This window comes from Hoplias malabaricus, chromosome 14, assembly GCF_029633855.1.
Source record: "Hoplias malabaricus isolate fHopMal1 chromosome 14, fHopMal1.hap1, whole genome shotgun sequence".
Lineage (NCBI taxonomy): Eukaryota > Metazoa > Chordata > Actinopteri > Characiformes > Erythrinidae > Hoplias > Hoplias malabaricus.
Window position 1 is genome coordinate 30,047,996 of NC_089813.1, and position 19,839 is coordinate 30,067,834.

Below are 19,839 nucleotides of genomic sequence, written 5' to 3' on the forward strand. Positions count from 1 at the left end.
AGCTGTTCTAACTTGCAGTTACCGGGAAGGTGCAGCTCATGTGGTTACGTAATGGTTTTTTTCCAGTCAATTATAGATAATCCACACCCCATTCCAGCCATAAGAGAATGGAGGGGGTCTTTCACTGGTTACAAGTGGCCTGTGAATGGAGGAGTGGGTGAAAAACCGACATGGATCAAGCTCTGTCAGATAAGACAAAGAAAATGTGACGTCCTTTTTGTGACCTTTTGCATATAAAAATGAAGTGTAAAGTGCCTGGCTTAGAAGTTTAGTCTTGTATTGCTTATAGGAATTCAAAATATGTCAGTATACCAATATACTGCATAGAGCTGCTGCATTGGGCAGATGGTCAGAACTTAAACAATAAACAAAACACTCATACAAAATACTTAGGGTCATTTCTAAATTGTTAATTGGGCTTAAAACACAAATATATAATTGTGTTAAATTATATTAAAGATAATAAAATACATTATTAATTATTTAATTAATAACATGTAACTATAACCATTTGTCTTATTGTATTGTTGTTAAAACCTGGAAAATATAACCCCGGAATATACTGTATATATTTCTTTTCTCCCAAATGCAAGTGCGTGTGTGTGTGCAGCTGTGAGTGTATGTTTATTTGTGTATATATAAAGATCAGTCAGTCTTTCAATTCTTTCTTTTAGACTGGCTGCTGTTTTTTTCTGTAGCACAGATGATTGAATTTGGGGGAGAGAGTGTGATGACACACTGGTCAGGAGGATGGCTCTTGTCCTTCTACTCAATTGTCAACAACACCACAAAAACAAGCACTAAAATTCAGAGACTAATTCTCATTTAGGTGTTTGTGTGTTCAGCTGCTAGAGCAGTCTGAGAAGGCACTGCTAGCAACATTTTTACCTTCTGGAGCTCCTTAGTTAACATGGTAGTTGTATTTAATAAGGCATGTAAATCATAGATTTATGCCACATAATGTATTTTAGCTACAAGATATGTTAATAAATTGTAGCCGCAGAATTACAGGCCTATATTGTGGCCATGATATTGAGGTCATGAAATTAGTGAGACACAGAAAAGTCCATTTCATTGGATAAATATGAGCTCATGAAGACACATGGAGGTGATTGATAGTATATTTTGGAATGACGTATAAAGACATACTGGAGTCACTGGCAGTGAGACAAATATTAACCCTGCGTCACCTTGACTGAATTTTCAAAGCACACAGACGCGTGCATTGCCAGTCTTCTGATCTTGAGGAAGTTGTCAGCTTTTATACTCAACAACTTGAGGGACCTCATGTTTTCATGGGCACTGCTGGATGCATGCAGAATATGTAGAAAATGGGACTTGACCCAGAAGCTTTTATTAGTGTGCATTGCAAATGCAGGTGCCTGGGTAGACTTGACTAGCAGTAATCACCATCCATCACATTTTGTTATAACACACATGGCCCTTCTGCAAACTCAGGCACCATTGCTAAAAGAAATTGCTGGGTCACCAGTGATGTCCTCCTTACATCATATTAAACAGTTGCCTAATGTAATATAATTCCTTTAATCTCTTACATTTCTTTTTATTTCTTTGAAAACTTCATCTCTCCTTTACAATATGTTAAAATGTCATAATAAACTGACTGACTGAAATGCCCCAATGTTACTAGTTTTACATTGTTTCATTCAAAATTTGTGTATTTTTTCCTTTAAATGTATAGTAATTGTTAGACAATTGTGAGACAAAGAAAAAAATAATAATTGGAGACAGATTTTTTTTATAAAGGGATTGAAAGTTATCTTGAACAGTATTATTGTATGTTTCTTTCTTTCTTTTTTTAACGTTATTTCTTTTTTATATAGTTTTAATTTTCTTTGTGTATATTTCTGTATGGTATATTAACAGTGGCAGGGCTGGTTTGATTCCTGTTCTTTGAATCTAAAGGATATCATTATCACATTAAACCTTAATCACTCGCTAATACATCTGTATCATATGGTTTATTACATACAATAATTTGATGTATTTGTGTTTCCCAGGGAAACAGTGTGTTCACTCCTAATACAATCACAGCAGAAGCTAATGGGCATGTCCTGAAACATAGCATAGGATTTCTGTTGTTTTCTGATTGATAACAAATGATTGTATGTGGAAAGTGATTATGTGGGACAGATGCTTGAGGTATAGGTAGAACTTGATTGAATAATCATTTCATAACAGCATTCTGTGTTGATAATATTTTTCGCAGGCTGTATTAAGCTGTCACACAGTGCTTATAAGGTTTTTTCACAGTGAATAGAGGTGAAATGTGAGCCATGTAGACAATCGGCATTCCATTGTGTGTCTGCCTCTTCAGCATTATTCCTGCTCTGTTTCAGCAGAGCAAACCAGGTTAAACTGGTTCAACCAGTAATCCTTCTGCTGAGTATTTTGGGCCTGAAGTGTCACATTCTCCTTAAAACACACAGGCCTGGTTTTTAGAGTACTGAATGCAACATGTGACTTCTTGATTATGTGAAATTATTCATGCCGTGTGGCATTTTTCACACTTCTGAAAAGTCGTTAATGAGCTTATCTGATGGAAATATATAGAACACTCAAATAATTACTGTTTTCCTTTCAATGGTTTGCTTTCGTGGTTGATGTAGTGTAGTAGATTACACTGCTTAGTGTAGAGGCTTAGTGTGTGATCCCTGGCTCAAGTAAGCATAGTGCACTACACCAACATCGTCCGCATGACTCCTAACACTTGTTATACTTAAGAATGAAATGTAGAAAATACCTGATAACACTCATATTCCAAAGTCAAAACAAACACAGAAATCACTGGCAGAAAGTACTGGCAGATACTGATCAGATATGTTTTCTTTAATTATGATATTTAATAATTAATTGTGGGTGGCATGGTGGGGCAGCAGGTAGTGTCGCAGTCACAGAGCTCCAGGGACCTGGAGGTTGTGGGTCCAAGTCCCGCTCCGGGTGACTGTCTGTGAAGAGTTTGGTGTGTTCTCCCTGTGTCCGCATGGGTTTCCTCCAGGTGCTCCGGTTTCCTCCCACAGTCCAAAAACACACATTGGTAGTTGGATTGGCGACTCAAAAGTGTCCATAAATGTGAATGTGTGAGTATGTGTGTTGCCCTGTGAAGGACTGGGTGTATTCCAGGGTGTATTCCCGCCTTGCGCCCAATGATTCCCGCCACAACCCTGAACTGGATAAGCGGTTACAGATACTGAATGAATGAATGAATGAATGAATAATTAATTGTACATTTATATATCATCATCAAAATACACAAATGTTTTATGTGACACCGATGTTATGCAGTCATGCAATTAATAATGTTATATACAATGTTTTGTATAACATCTCATCCAGCATTTTCTGGCGATATCAACCCAGTTCCAACATCCAGTCCAGTACAGATCCTTTCTTCTCTTCAGAAATATACCTTAGAAAAATAACATTTCAGGAGGTTTTTTGCTAAAGGCAAAGACCAACCTTCAGATAAATGAAGGCTGGTCTCATATTTGCATAACATAACTCTATGTGATATAATTAGTGAAGTATAGGTGAGGAATGAATTGTCTCTCTTTAATGTTGTGCTGAATCATACTCCTATTCATGTTGTGCTATGAATAGATGTGATGTATTTTCTTTCTTTGTGTTCACTGACAGGACTAAAGACAGCATGTATCACGCACTTACGTATGCCACCATTCTGGAAATGCAGGCTATGATGACTTTTGACCCTGAGGACATCTTGGCAGCAGGAAACACCATGAAGGATGCTCAGTCTGTGTGCCAGCGGTAATGTCTTTTTGCCTCTCTCTGTTTGTCTGTCTGTCTTGCCTGTGTACGATTCAATTTGTTTATAGCTCTTTGGGGAACAATGTAACAACTCAAATTTTACCACTGCATTTCAGTTTAACTCAGTTTTACTTCATTTGTCACAAAGTAGCTTTTCACAAATCTGGCCCAATGTGAACAAGCTGAGGTGACAGTAGCAATTTGATTTGATTAATTTAGTATGAACATTTTCTACATGAAGATAATCTGAGATTAATCTGAGTAGTTCTGATGGCAATCAGTGTTTGACAGACTGTACGTGTATGCATGATCATGAAGAATGAGTTCGGACAGAAAACACTTTATGTAAGTTCAAAATCAGCACAGACCAAGCCAGGGCTACAGGCTGAGACTGGCGAAGGCTCTTAGAGTTTCGTTGTGAGTATGTGGCCAGAAGGCAGCTTGTCTTAGTTCAAACAACTCAAGCTGCTTTCACTATCCTCAGCTCCATGCCATGTTTGAGTTTATGAAGTAATGCCATGGTGTTGCTGTACATTGGGCATCACCAATGTACCAAGTGCTAGAGAGTATGTGTGAAAAATGTGCAAATACAAACACACACTTGCAGTATCTCTGCTTTGAATGCTGCTGATAGCTGACACACACACACACAAACACACACACTCACTATTATTTTGTGTGTGTGTTTTTTTGTGTATATATATATATATATATATATATATATATATATATATATATATATATATATATACACACACTTGTATGTACATTCTCAGCCATACAGCTGCAGCTCAGCTTTATATTCATCTTTTGTGCTCTTGTAATCTGTCATGTATGCCTTACTGTAAACCAGTTCTGTTACATCACAACTGACCACAAACCTCTGAGTCCCTCCTCCTCACAGAACTTAAATAATGCTGTGGTATCATACTTTCAAATTAGTTTTTCTCAAAGTTCAATTTGGTTTTAAAGCTTTATTCTTTAAAACAGATATACACGATCTAAGACATAACATTATTACTGCATGCACTGTTTGTGTGAATGTACAGGGATAATCTGCTGTAGCTTTTCTGTAGCATAACTTCTGTGTAACAGGATTTATGTAAATGTGTTGATTTTTGTAATATCAATAAACAATTAAATTTAAATTCTCTGTTTTACATATTTGCAGCTTAGTTATCCTAAATGGACTGTAAAGTGAATATGATTTATGTAAAGATTTAACAATGTTTACATACTAAAAACTCTTCTAAAACTTAATTTTCTATGGTTTTGTCTCAAATCTCAAATCAAAATCAAGTTTTACAATTGTTAACATGCTCATGTAGTGTTGAATATGCTAGAAAATGTAGCATACACAAAATAAGCGGTCAACATCATGGCTGAGCATTTTTGCTTTCTAAAGAATTATTTACAAATGTCAAACTCAAAACACAGGTTCAGACAGCCTTTTGTAACATCATAAACTTAAGCAATCAGGGGTTTGGGGCTTTCTGGTAACTTAAACTGCAGGTAAGTGTCCTATTATAGTTTGGAAATGAATCAAGGACTAAATGCACGTTCATAGATCTGTGTTTAATGCATAAAGGCAAAGATGTATAATTGCGAATATCAAAACATTGGGGGTGCGGGTCATTTAATAAAATAAGTAATCATTTGGGTAATGTTAAGTATATATAAATTATTATTCTTTATTTTGTATTCTCTATATTATTAGAGTAGGCCACTGGAAGGCAACTGTAATTATATTTTTAATAAAATAGAAATCTTATAGATCATTTAAGATGTATAAGGACATTTCTAGCAAAAATATATATTTGACGATAATATCTGGAAGATTTTATTTCTTAACACATTGTTTTGGACTTACTTTGTATTCCTTCATATCTCTTCATGCCAGAGAAGTTCAGTTAAGCAGGTCAGCACTTGCCTGGCATGACCATGTCACTCTGAATTTATTCAGATGAGCACTGCTTTGAATTCACTTTGGACTAATTCTGCCTTACGGTAGTGGGGAGAATTACTTTCCCTAACACATCCACCTAAATGACCTATCTGATTCAAATCAACTCTGAGTTTAAGAGGCAGGTTCTTATGCCTTCAGAATTCTGAAAGTCATTATCACTCCAGATTTATATCAGCATTTTTACTGTGTAATTGCATAGGAAGGCTCAAAGGCATACTGTCCTAAAAACAACATATAAAAGCACTAAGGTTACGAAGGATTAAAATAATACAATTTGGATTTGCAAATATGCACTTTTTTTGCAACAGTACCCAAATCATTAAGATACATATTAGCCTTTTGGGAGAACTATTCCAAGGTGAAACATATAATCATGTCTGATTTTATTTTGTTAAATGCAAATCAGCTCATGTAACCGGCTTTCAGCTAAATCATACACTCAAACACCCACTCACGTTGAACAAAATGTTCCACCAAGGACATTATTCATTGCTTTGTATCAACGACACATCATAAAGTATAAACAAAAAGTAATGTTGATCTTATTACATCAGTTTCTGTGCTCTATTTGGTCTTTAATTATTTTTCAAATTAAACTCTAATGGGCGGCACGGTGGCACAGCAGGTAGTGTCGCAGTCACACAGCTCCAGGGACCTGGAGGTTGTGGGTTCGATTCCCGCTCCAGGTGACTGTCTGTGAGGAGTGTGGCGTGTTCTCCCTGTGTCCGCGTGGGTTTCCTCTGGGTGCTCCGGTTTCCTCCCACAGTCCAAAAGCACCCGTTGGTAGGTGGATTGGCGACTCAAAAGTGTCCGTAGGTGTGTGAGTGTGTGTGTTGCTCTGTGAAGGACTGGCGCCCCCTCCAGGGTGTATTCCTGCCTTGCGCCCAATGATTCCAGGTAGGCTCTGGACCTACCATGGCCCTGAACTGGGTAAGCGGTTACAGTTAATGAATGGATGGATGGATTAAACTCTAATTTAATATTTTATGGTTTCTAACATCTGTTGGTATTATTGTTTGCCTTTGTCCTAATAGGTATCGCAAGAAGTCTTCATTCAACAGCAAAAACTTAACAGAAGGTAAGTGGCAACAGTTACAGATATTGTTCAGTTATTTCGGACATTTGAAGATGTTATGAATTGTCAAAAAATATAAACCAAACACTTTTTCTCATACCCTTCTGTGTAATGTTAATTGATTATTATAAATAATTATCTAAGTTTAGTACTAAATGTCAAGTGTAAGTGTTAACCTTTCTCTATCACTTGCACAGAGAAACCAACAGTAACAATGCACAATGATATTCTTACTTTGCTTTACCACCCACAGGAAAATTTCATACACTGCATAAAAAAATTAAAGAGGCCAGGTTTAGAGGATGGTCAAGTGCAAGTTCCTTGACAACAATATAATTACTTATGAGTTAGTTCCTAAATGGCTTCTCATTTACATGGATAAATATGTTCTGCATCAATCTATGTACCACACTAGATTTGTTTAATTGAAAACCAAGTTATTGAAGAATTGTTGTGTTAGTACGCTTTTCTGGACAAGTTTTTCTATTATACTCTCTGTCAGAGAGCTCATGCTGTTTAAAGTAAACATATTATACCACTTTTCCAAAAGTTAACACAGTTCCCTGGGGTTAAAATGAAATGTCTGTGATATGATATGTTCAAAATACCACAACGATCAGACAACACGACACTGTTCTCCCGTCTCAACAAAACTGCTTAGAATTACTGGTTTCAGCATCTGTTCTTTTAATTGAGAATGAGCCTCGGCTCAGTTCAGCATAAGAGCACAGGGATGATGAATGGTTGAGAAGAAACATTGTTTTTTTATTCATTTTCACTTGACTCTCTTTCTTCTCTGTACTCGTTTTTGCCATATTTACTCAGTGCTCTTATTTCTCTGCATCCATTGTTTTGTTTTGCTCCAATTAACCTCACCTTTTACTCTCACATGAACACAGGCCCTTCGCTGTGATTGGAGAAACTCAAAGGAGGAGGCAGGACAGTTCTAAATTAACTGCATTCCACATGAGATGCAGCACATAATCATAATGACTCCTTTAATTCCTTTTTTTTTTCAGATTTAGTTAAACCACAAAATACTGACTTGTGGTTTTATTTCACAGTGTTTGTATTGGTAGGCTCCAGATCCCAAAAGTGAGCTTCCTTAACATGTCCCCTTTAAATTGTTGCATTTACAGAAGAATTGATAAGAACAATATTTTCCATTATGTCCACACACATTTAAATGATCAAATATTCTCAAATACCACTTAAGGTTAATGTAGGATTTTCATCTGTGTTGAATTTGCCCTACTGTAAGTGAATGTTGGTTGTGTGTTCAGAAGCGCTCCACGCGGAAGTGTGTTATGCAGAGTGTCTCCTCCAGAGGGCAGCACTCACCTTTTTACAGGTTGGCTTCACTTCTAGTCTTTCTATAACTGATAATTTTAATTAATTTTCCCCTTCAGAAGCTGTTTTTCTGGGGCATGTAATATGTATTGAAGATAGGATGAGCTTATTTTCTGAGTTCACTTGTTTGTGACATTATACTGGCATTTATCTTGGAGGACAATGTTTTTAATGTTTGTTTCCGTCTGTTTAAATGATATGTTAATGCAGGATGAAAACATGATTAGCTTCATCAAAGGTGGAATCAAAGTTAGAAACAGCTATCAGATATACAAGTAAGTTCTGCTGCTTTTGTAAAAACTCCAGTGAAGATGTGCAGTAAATTAGTTTTCTTTATTGCAATGCATTTAATTAAATTAAAATCAACATTATTCTGAAATTTAACTCATTTCTGTATCCTACCCTGATGAATTTTTGAGTAAAATATGGCATCAAAGAGGAATTGGAAAGGGCTCAGATGGCACCAGTCTGATACCAGGCCGTTATACTGGGCCTTGATTAAAGAATTATTCCAGTGTGGTCCTGTAATGTACAGCCTACATCCTGAAATACCCCCCACTGATACTGTGAAATGTGTATGCTGTTTCTGCCTTTCTCTGTAGGTTTAGAATGATAGCCCACTTTTTTGATGCTTGTGTTATATGCTGGAATTAAAAATAGAGTAGTTTTAAAGAAAAAATTTTTGGTCAGTATTGCCTGAGCCATCATAAATTTGGACAATATAAAATGGTATTAGAATTACTTTATTGGTTACTGTGCTTGCATGCACAGGAATTTGTTCTCTGCATTTTACCCAATGCGTGCAGTGAAACACACACACACACACTAGTGAACACTAGGAGGCAGTGAGCACACATGCCCGGAGCAGTGGGCAGCCCTAGCCAGGGCACCCGGGGGAGCAGTTGAGTGTTAGCTGCCTTGCTCAAGGGCACTTCAGTCATGACCTGCCAGCTCTCGGGATCAAACCACCAACCTTCAGGTTACAAGCCCAGTTCCCTAACCACCAGGCCATGGCTGCCCCCCTCATGCCACATCCATGCTCAGTAATGCAATGTTATGCTGTAAATATGATATTTTTTCATATATCTTTCCCATCTGCACTTATGCAAATTTCACAGTGCAAAATTAGAAGACATTCTAAAGGCAGATTATAGGAAAAACGATTTACCTTTTGTATTATATGAAATGTGATTAAGGCTTTTCCTGGAAAAATCTAAATGTTATACATTCATCTCTGATCAATTGCATTTGTAAAGAAAGTTGTTTATATTTTGCTCAGATACATTTTAGTGAGTTTCATCAGTATTTTTTCTATTTATGTTTAATTAATTTTTTTCTGTTAAAACAGCGTCTTGTCTGCTTTCCTTTTACTCATGCTTCTGACTTCGGAGTTTGTTACAGGAGTTATTTTGAGTATAAATTTTGTTATATATCTAAATATTTACATTCAGGGACCTTCATTCAGTGCTGAAGTCCTCTGGTTATGTTCAGGGTGAGAACTCTGGCCACTTTGAGGGTGGAGTGAAGCTGGGAGTAGGAGCATTTAATCTAGTGAGTGTTCTGATACATGTTTCTAAATTTGAGGAGAACAGTATTTTAGGAAGTAGGAGAAAGTTATTTTTTGTCTTTTCATTTTTTCCCAGATGCTTTCTCTGTTGCCTACCCGGACCCTAAGGCTGCTGGAGTTTGTGGGTTTCTCTGGTAACAAGGTGAGTTCACCATGCTGTGGGATTCAGCTTTCAGTGAGGGGAGAATATTGATGTAATGTGAGGTGATGTACGTTTGACGGCATGTTACTTGCACATGTGATGATGAGAGATTTTTACATTACATTGTATGTGTTAAATGCTCTATTGATGTTTTTTGTATTAAATTATTGCTGTAATGTGTGTGTGTGTGTTTTAGGAGTTTGGTCTGCTGCAACTTCAGGAAGGCTCGGCTGAGCAAACGTTTAGATCTTTCCTGTGTAACATGCTGTTGCTCTGCTACCACACATTCATGAGCTTCATTCTGGGTGAGAAACAATATTAAAATATTACATGTATTAAGGGAGAAGTACTTAGTGTTTTAAAACTAATCTGCAAATCATAAATGATTTCTTAAATGATGATCATTGATGTTCTTGACATAATAAATAAAAATTGTTAATAAAAAAAATAAAGTTTCAGAAAACGCACCTCTGAACAGGACAAATGCTTACAGAAGATGAATTAATAAATTATTGAATGAGTCACATAGTTCATAATAATAATAATAATGTAAAATTACTTTCAAATAAAGAGTTAAGCCTTTGGTACATTGAGTCATTCATGTTCTGTAACAGTTTCATCCATTACAATGCTGCACTGGGTCTGGAGGCAGGTACACACCAAATACAGGGTGCCAGTCCATCACAGGGCTTTTGGTATATAAATCCACAAAATATTTCTACAAATATCTCAGGGGAATTATGCAGGAAATTGACCCTTTAAATCAGTTGTATCTCTGATGTTTTCTGAACTGTTCATGTAGATTCATAACAGTTCTACAAGTGTAAAGTGACACTTTGTGTGTGTGTTTTTATGTATGGTTCAGGCACAGGAGAGGGAGATGTGGAGGATGCAGAGAAGCTGCTTCAGCCGTATCTTAAACGCTACCCTAAGGTATGGGAAACTAAGTGCTAACGCTTGCAATGCTAATGTAATACCTATTAAATATAACAAACTTTAAGGTGTACATTGTTTAGCACCTGAAATATGTGCTTAAAAACCTGCTTTATAATTATCATATTTCATTTAAATGTCAGCATATTACTGACAAATGTTCATCACAAGCAAATATATTGCTGCTTTCAAAAACACAACTTTAGAAAGTAAAAAACATCCCTAACTTAAATTTTATACTGTTGTAATTTACCTACATTTTTAGGGATCCATCTTCTTGTTCTTCGCTGGCCGAATAGAGGAAATCAAAGGCAACTTAGATGCTGTGAGTGTCACAGTCCAGTATTTATATGAGCAGAACTATTAAATATGTGCTTGTACAGTTTTTGTGTAGTCTTAATAACAGTGGTGTCTTTTTGTGTGTGCTGTTTGTTTGTATATTTTAGGCTATTAAGCGTTTTGAGGAGTGCTGTGAAGCACAGCAGGAGTGGAAACAGTTTCATCACATGTGTTACTGGGAGCTGATGTGGTGTTTTAACTATAAACGACACTGGAAGATGGCCTACTTCTATGCAGATCTGCTCAGCAAAGAGAATGCCTGGTCTAAGGTAAGACGTCTTTAGGGCGGTATGGTGGTGCAACCGGTTGTGTCAGCTCCAGGCTCCTGAGGTTGTGTGTTAAAACCCACCTCTGTTGCTGTGTTTTCCTTTTGTCTGTATGGGTTTCCTCCAGGTGCTTCAGTTTCATTACACAGTCCAAAACCAAATTGGCTATTCAAAATGTGCATAGGTGTGAGTGTTTGAGGGAATGTGGGATGTGCGAGTGTGCAATGCACTGTGATTGGCTGGCCCCCTGCGTCCCTGCACAGATAAGTAATAAATTGGTTGCAGGAAATGTATGAATGAATGCCACAGTCTTATAGATGATCTAATAAAGTAAAAAAAAGTTTTTAACATGAATAATTTACACTACATGGGCGTGGAGGCAACAAAAAAGAAATGAGAAATTTATTAGGGTTCTTATTTACATAGGCCTTGAAGTTAGAGAAGCGAGCTTGAGGCCAGAGGCTCACCAGTTCAATTCCGGGGACTGGCAAGGAAAAGTTCATTCATGGCTGAGGTGCCCTTGAGCAAGGCACCTAACCCCCAAACAGCTCCCCGAGCGCGAAGGTGGTTGGCAGCCCTCTGCTCCGGTTTTGTGTGTTCAATGCCCCTAGTGTTTGTGAAGAATTGCTCACTAGTGTGTGTTTGTGTGTTCACTACCACGGATGGGTCAAATGAAGAGAAGTAATTTCTCTAAGGGGTTCAATAAAGGTATTTCTTCTTCTTCTCTCCCGTCAGATCATTACTGACTGCCACACCAAACATTGTCCAGTTTTAATAAGTCATGCACACAGATCTAAGCTCCATGGCCGATCTGAAATTTGACCATTAATTCTGAAATAGTGTCAACAGTTTAAAATATTGTGAAAAAATAAGCAATGAAGAGTTAGAAGTTTCTCGACTCAGTTATGTTCCCAGTGGGGCAACAGTGACCGTTGCCCAAGACTTGTGATGTAAACTTGCAACCAGCAGAGTTTCAAATGAGGTCTTGCGCTATACTTCCAGTAAATTTGTAGAGTTACTTGAAGCTAATAGGGCTTTCTGTCAACATGGTGGTAAATAGTCAGTGTAAACAGTGTTGTACTAGAAATGTTTTTGAGGTGATTACAAATAACATAGGAAAGTACTGGAATAGGAATATCAGAAGTAAGCAAGCAAAGGAGGTTCTAAAACTGGAATTCAGAAATACTCAAATTAGACTGCAAACAAGTGTGCAAGAAAAATCTGCATCAGATGAATGGTACTTTCATTATGTTTCAGTCCATCCTTCTAAGAAGACAACTCTGTGCTCTGAGTTCAAAAGGAGCAGTAGCCAAATAAATGTTGATTACTTACATCTTCAGAAGTAGAAAATGCAACTGACTTTTGAGACTGAGCTTTGGAGGTGTCAAGGAATGTTCCTACAAATTTTGTGGTAAAACCGAAAGCCATTCTACCAAGGGCAACATATTAATACTGAATAATTTCAGTGTAAATTTGTTTTAAAGACACCCTCCAAGGAAAAACACATTTTTACCTTGTTAACATGTTCATGTGGTGCTGTTTACATGCTAGAAGACATACCATGATTGAAATAAGCATACAGCAACATGGCTGAGCATTTCTGCTTTGAAGCTACAGTTGTCAAAGGGTATCACAAGGGTAAATTCAGAGAGCAAGGGTCAAAAGCCTAAGTAAGCAATCAAGTCAACTTGTGGGGCAGAGCTTTCAAACTATATGACAGTAAAGGATATATTTTGTGAAACATAACATCTCCATAGGTAACAATTAAAACATTAAAACAAATGTGCATGATAATTGCATAAAATTACTATTCGTAACTGTATGGTAAAGGTTTACAACTGCAAATCCATATATTATGTCCCTAATGAGAACAAGGACATCTCTTAACATGGATTCTTTTGTTTAAAGTGCAGCTTTAAACACACGCACACAACATTTTTCCCACAGGCCACATACGCCTATATGAAAGCTGCCTACCTCAGCATGCTGAGTCAAGAGGAATGCCAGACATTTGGGGAGAACGAGGTGGCATTGTTCAGGTAATGACAAACTAAATAATAAACAAACCTACTGCATACATGATAACTGAGAAGTAGTGGTTGTAATGAAATACAAACTACAACACATAAAACCATGTTTATAGCTGAACAGTAATGTAGGCTGCTTATTGCCCATCTAGCAGTTCAATAAGTGCTTCACGACAAACTACATTAGTGACCTTTATTGTCATTCCTCAGGCAAGTACCTGGGCTGAAGCAGAAAATTGCTGGGAAGTCACTGCCCACAGAGAAGTTTGCTATCCGCAAGGCACGACGTTATAATGTAGAAAACCCAGTACCTCTCCCAGCACCTCCACTGGTCAGTAACATTTAATAGTCTTTTTAAGTTTATAAATGCAGTTATACATATGCAGTAAACATGGCTTATTTTTTTGCCATATAAACTGTATTTTTTTTTTTTTTTTTTACTGTTGTGGTCAGAAGAAAAAAATCTTGATAGATATTTATACAGGGTGTGCCATTTATATGGATACACCTTAATAAAATGTGAATGGTTGGTGATATTAACTTCCTGTATGTGACACATTAGTATATTGGAGAGGGAAAAATTTTCAAGATGGGTGGTGACCATGGCGGCCATTTTGAAGTCGGACATTTTGGATCCAACTTTTGTTTTTTCAATGGGAAGAGAGTCATGTGATGCGTCAAAATTATTGGGATCTCCCATGCTACAGTTAGCAAACTGCTTGCCAAGTTTCGTGAAACTGGTACAGTGTTGGATTTGCCAAAATGTGGACGCATGAAAACTGACCGCTATTGGTCTGACACTAACCCACATATAGGAGGGATAGATCCCTCCAACACTGTTGGAACAAAAAAATCATTAATTCTTTAATGAGTTATTTAAAAGTTTCTGAACACTTATAAAATGTGTTCAAAGTGCTGCCCATTGTGTTGGATTGTCAATACCACCCTCTTCTCCCACTCTTCACACACTGATAGCAACACCACAGGAGAAATGCTAGCACAGGCTTCCAGTATCTATAGTTTCAGGTGCTGCACATCTCGTATCTTCACAGCATAGACAACTGCATTCAGATGACCCCAAATATAAAAGTCTAAGAGGGTCAGATTGGGAGACCTTGGGGGCCATTCAACTGGCCCACGACGACTAATTCACTTTCCAGGAAACTGTTCATCTAGGAATGCTCGGACCTGACACCCATAATGTGGTGGTGCACCATCTTGCTGGAAAAACTCAGGGAATGTGCCAGCTTCGGTGCATAAAGAGGAAAACACATCATCATGTAGCAATTTCGCATATCCAGTGGCTTTGAGGTTTCTGTTGATGAAAAATGGCCCCACTATCTTTGTACCCCATATACCACACCATACCATAATTTTTTGTTCCAACAGTCTTGGAGGGATCTATCCAATGTGGGTTAGTGTCAGACCAATAGCAGTGGTTGTGGTTTTTTCATTAGTGACAGTTTTTATGTGTCCACATTTTGGCAAATCCAACACTGTACCAGTTTCTCGAAACTTGGCAAGCAGTTTGCTAACTGTAGCATGGGAGATGCGTGGTCTCGTAGGGTGCAGATTTGCATTGAAATCTGCTGCAATGACCTGGTTACTGCGTTCACCAGACATCAACACAATTTCTGTCTGCTCCTCACGTGTTAACCTCTGCGACATGTCAAAACAAAGAGAAACTTGTAAATAACTCATGAAAGAATAAAGTTACGTTAAAACACACCATTGTTTTACTTGTGAAATTCCCAATAAGTTTGATGTGTCACATGACCTTCTTCCCATTGGAAAAAACAAAAGTTGGATCCAAAATAGACAACTTCAAAATGGCCGCCATGCTCACCACCCATATACTAATATGCCACAAACAGGAAGTTAATATCATCAACCATTCGCATTTTATAAAGGGTAATTTATATAAATGGCCCATCCTGTATATCATAATTTGAAAATTACTTTTACATTGTATTAAATTATGACACATGATCCAAAAAATATATTCCAGCTTCACTTACAGTCAATTTTTTTGAAAAGACACTTTTGAAGATAGAGTTTTACTCTGGGAGCTAAAATATACAAAGATATTTGCAAATATATCAGAGTAATAAGAGTAAAAAGAGTAATAAAATAAGCAATTTTCTGCCTATCTGCTCATATAATTTACATTATTGTAATGTATATTGTTATTAGTCTACATATATCTGCAGAGTGTTTCTTTAGTATGTTTAGAGTTGTATGTGACATGAAAAGCAGCCCCTTGAGGGTGAAATATTTGACAGATTTAACATGGCTGTATAGCAATCCCTGTAATTCTTTCAACTTCCTTTTTTCTTGCTCATATGTGTCATTCTGCAGGAGATGATGTATATCTGGAATGGCTACACAGTGATCGGGAAGCAGAGAGACTTGACAGAGGGAATGTTAAAGACACTGGATGAAGCTCAGCAAAAAATGGAACTACATCCAAGTACTTTCTCACTCAGCCAAACACAAGACCACATAACAAGCCACTTGACACAGAATACAAGGCTCAATTTGCTAGTGATGCAGAATGCTCAGCATAGCTTTAGCCATATCATTTAGCAAAGTTTTCCCTTAACTGTATTTCATCACAGACAGCAAAACATGTTTTAACAAGATTACACTCTCTTGACCTTTAAAGTATACATGCAGTTGTACAGAACTTTACAATGGTACTTGGAACTCTTCATCCAACATTAGCACCTGACCGTGTAATTGCCACTGTTGATAAAAGAAGTAAAGCCCTCACAGCAGTGGTCCAATATTTAGTGTAAAACTTTTACATTATAATAGGGGGAATAGAGGGGAATAAACTCCCTATAGGTTCTTTCGATTTCGGAAGAAGCAGACAGGGCCTCTGTGGACATACAATGTACACAGTATACTTTTTTGTAACAAGAATTTTTTTCATAGTTGTTCTTTGTGGGTTCTCTTTTAGGGACAGAGTTTTCTATTGATGACCAGTGTGTGGTGAGCCTGCTGAAAGGTCTGTGCCTGAAACACTTGGGCCATCAAGAGGAAGCTGAACACTACTTCACTCTCGTCCTCTGCAAGTGAGTTGTTCAGCCCTTACACCATTTAAAAATGACTGTTTTTGCCAATAATAACAAAAAATATTATCAAAATAGATACTAATTATTTCACTTCTAACTCATTGAAACAAGAATAATTTCATGCTGTTTTTTGCAAAGAGAATAAGAAATTATTTGATGCAAGTAATTATTGGGCATAGTGTTTTGTTTTGCTGAAAGGAAGCATGTTTTTGTCAGAAATAAGAAGTAATGCAAAGAAAAAATCTGAAAAGTCTCAAACCTGTTAATGTAGACTATTAGATGTGAATACCATGCATCTCGCCATAATTAAAATGACATTACATAAGCAATTAGAATAGTGTAGTATGACTTTAACCTTGACATCTGTGTTTTTAACCACTAGAAAACTAAAATATTTCCCTGGATTTTATTGTGTTTTGGGGAAAGCTGGAGAATCTTAAATTAAATCCTTTTCTAGTGAGCTCACTCGTTTTATGTTTAAAAACACAGAAGTACGTTTCTTTCTGCCTCATAAAAGGGGGTTATAGAAGTAACAATGGGTGGAATTTCCCTTATTTTTTTCTGCATAAATCGATTCAGGCAAAGTTTGAACGTTTTAATGTTTAAATATTCATTTAGGAAAAAGTAACAACATTGTCTTTTCTATCTCTCTTTGTTTTACTCCTAGTGAGACACAGATAAAGTTTGACCATTACCTTGTACCTAATGCACTGCTGGAACATGGTTTGCTGTGTCTGGAACAAGGCAGGAGAGAGGAAGCCATCAAGTTATTGGAGATGGCCAAGTAAGATGTCATTTCATAACAAAGCCTTCCATAACTCATGCCTGGTAATGCTTAGTTGCCAGTTTATTAGTTTCCCAATACACTTCCAGTCTCAAATAATAAGTAATATGTCATGTGAATGAGGTATGTCATATAAATCAGGCAGTCCAGATTTTCGTGTATCATTTAAATTTCAGAGCATTTTAATGGGCAAAATGAGCGACAGGTTATAATAACCTAGTTATGTATTAGTGTCGGGCTTTCTGATTTAACTTGCCCTTAAAATTATATTTCAGTTAAATGTTTCACAATCCAATGGACTAAACAGACCATAGATCACATGGGTCACAGGTTAGTGGCCAGAATCATGGAAGCAAACATTCAAAAAGAATAACATTGGAATGTTGCCTTGAAAGGAATAAAGAACCAAAAACCATGGCAACATTCGTCTGTTAATAACAGGAAAACATATTTCCATTGGGTACAGAAATGTCTAGACTGCTGAGAGATGTAAGATTTAAAACCTGCCTGGCTGGACAAATCCAGGTTCTTTTTTAATGATACTGATAGAAGGATGAGAACCTGGCACAGGTAACAAGATTCCATGGAGCCAATCCAATTGATTTCAACAGTACAGGGCAAGTGATAAGGGAAATGTTTCCTCAGCACATTTTAAAGTTAATGATAGTTACTAAAGAACATCAAAAAGACAGTGCATCTAAACACCATTGCTAGATCGAAACAGAGCTGCAAACAAAACAGCAATAGGTAGGATGCAGCAAGATGCCAGATGGCAAACAAAAGATGCTTGTTTGACCATTTTTTAATGATCATGTTTTTTTTTATTGAAATATTTAGATTTGTAAATTGGTGTACATACTTAACTGGTAACTATGTCTTAGTTACATGTGAGGTGTACATGTGATGTGTGATGACACATGACACATTAAATCACATTTACCATTTGTTAAATATCTAATTTTTTTAAATTGTCACATATACTATTATACAAAACATGTAGCTTAAAGTATATAGTATGTGAACTTCACTGTAAATACAACCCTTCTAAATGACTTCATCTCTGCTCGGCAGACAGAACTATAAGAACTACTCCATGGAGTCACGGACACATTTCCGGATCCAGGCAGCTCTCCACAAAGCACGAGCTACGGAGCAGAATGGAGAGAACTGTTCACCGTCCAGTCCCTAGCAGCCAGGGTCACAGCAGGGGTCAGAGAGGTTACAGGGTCACTGCATGCTGTGCTTAAGCCTTCAGAGCAAGGAGGGACCTCAGGAGGGCACAAAATTAACACCACCAAAACTGTCAGAGAAGCTGGACTGAGCTTCTGACAAGAAATGAGTGAACCGTCGTTCCATCAGGCACACACTTCCACATGCACAGAACCAATGCTGCATGAACAGACATGAAATGCAGAGCTTAAAACCAGTACAACCCAAAGAGGGCTCTGATACAGAAAGCGTTTACTAAATTAATTAATTTTCAATATTTTAAAATGTCAGCTGAGGGCATCTGTGACTCATTGGAGCAGCTTTGTAATTTCCCGTCTGTTATGCCCTCTGATCTTCTACACTGTGGCCAACTTGAGACAACAGCAAAGTTGACATGTTCTTTGAAAAAATGAAGTTTAGTTTTGAAACATATTTAACCGTTATGCACAAACTATTGACATTATTTTTGGAAGGAAAGTGAAACAGGTCAAAAGCAAAATTGTGTGCCAGATGTCAGGCAATAAAACTGTGTAATGATACTTGGGCAGTACTGGCAAAATAATGTAACATCAGTTCTACTGTATTCCTCTTTAAAAAAAAAAGCCTTCTTTTTTTTAGATGTGAATGATCTCCCGCTACTAAGGCCCATTGGCAGCCTCACCTCTCTCCTTTCTGCATAGGCTGTCACAAATGTATTAATTATGTAAATGTAAAACTAGGAGATTGTGGGTTTATTTAACTGTTTCCCCTTTCTGGTATTTATTCTCTGTAATGTTCTCGGCTTTGTGAAATTGTCCCATTTTAAGTGGACTGCTGAATGTGTCTTTTAGAAAGGCAGTCTTCTTCGTGTGGACATGATCCAGATGGTACTTGAGCTCAAACAAACAAGTCTTTCAGATTGGAGCCGGGTAGCCATGGCTGTCTGCTCTAACCATAGTGAGAGTTGCATTGACAGCCACTTTAGCCTTATACTAAAATAAAGAGAGACAAAAAGATCTGAAAATGGCTTTTGTTAAATTAATTAATGTTATTTGGTAACACTTATAGCAAGACTACACTTATAAAGATTTATAAATGATATAAATCTGTTCATTACATGCTTATCGATTAGGTTGTAAACACATTAAAAGTCATTAATAATCAATTTAACACAGAGATAGGAAGTGCAAGAGTGCCTTTTTTTTTGTCTAAAACTGATTGTCAGAGATCAAAGTTTATTTTGTTTTGTCTCTTAATTTATGAATGTATGTTATGGTACATCACATTATCATCAATATCTAAAAAGACTTTACATCTGTGGATAATTAATTAAAAT

General features: G+C 37.0%; 1 protein-coding gene across 2 annotated transcripts in view; it reads left to right on the top strand.

The window, feature by feature from the left end:
• Positions 1 to 19,839, top strand: part of ttc39a (tetratricopeptide repeat domain 39A) — a 30,889-nt gene extending 11,050 nt beyond the window's left edge. For both annotated transcript variants that reach the window (XM_066643521.1, XM_066643522.1), the window contains 16 exons: positions 3,658 to 3,789; positions 6,790 to 6,833; positions 8,114 to 8,181; positions 8,391 to 8,455; positions 9,632 to 9,731; positions 9,824 to 9,889; positions 10,086 to 10,194; positions 10,755 to 10,822; positions 11,088 to 11,147; positions 11,269 to 11,430; positions 13,375 to 13,466; positions 13,665 to 13,785; positions 15,813 to 15,924; positions 16,417 to 16,531; positions 17,199 to 17,315; positions 18,387 to 19,839. In XM_066643521.1, the coding sequence (XP_066499618.1) occupies positions 3,658 to 3,789; positions 6,790 to 6,833; positions 8,114 to 8,181; positions 8,391 to 8,455; positions 9,632 to 9,731; positions 9,824 to 9,889; positions 10,086 to 10,194; positions 10,755 to 10,822; positions 11,088 to 11,147; positions 11,269 to 11,430; positions 13,375 to 13,466; positions 13,665 to 13,785; positions 15,813 to 15,924; positions 16,417 to 16,531; positions 17,199 to 17,315; positions 18,387 to 18,504 (1,549 nt within the window). In that variant the 3' untranslated portion in view covers positions 18,505 to 19,839. The remainder of the gene's footprint in view (positions 1 to 3,657; positions 3,790 to 6,789; positions 6,834 to 8,113; positions 8,182 to 8,390; positions 8,456 to 9,631; positions 9,732 to 9,823; positions 9,890 to 10,085; positions 10,195 to 10,754; positions 10,823 to 11,087; positions 11,148 to 11,268; positions 11,431 to 13,374; positions 13,467 to 13,664; positions 13,786 to 15,812; positions 15,925 to 16,416; positions 16,532 to 17,198; positions 17,316 to 18,386) is intronic.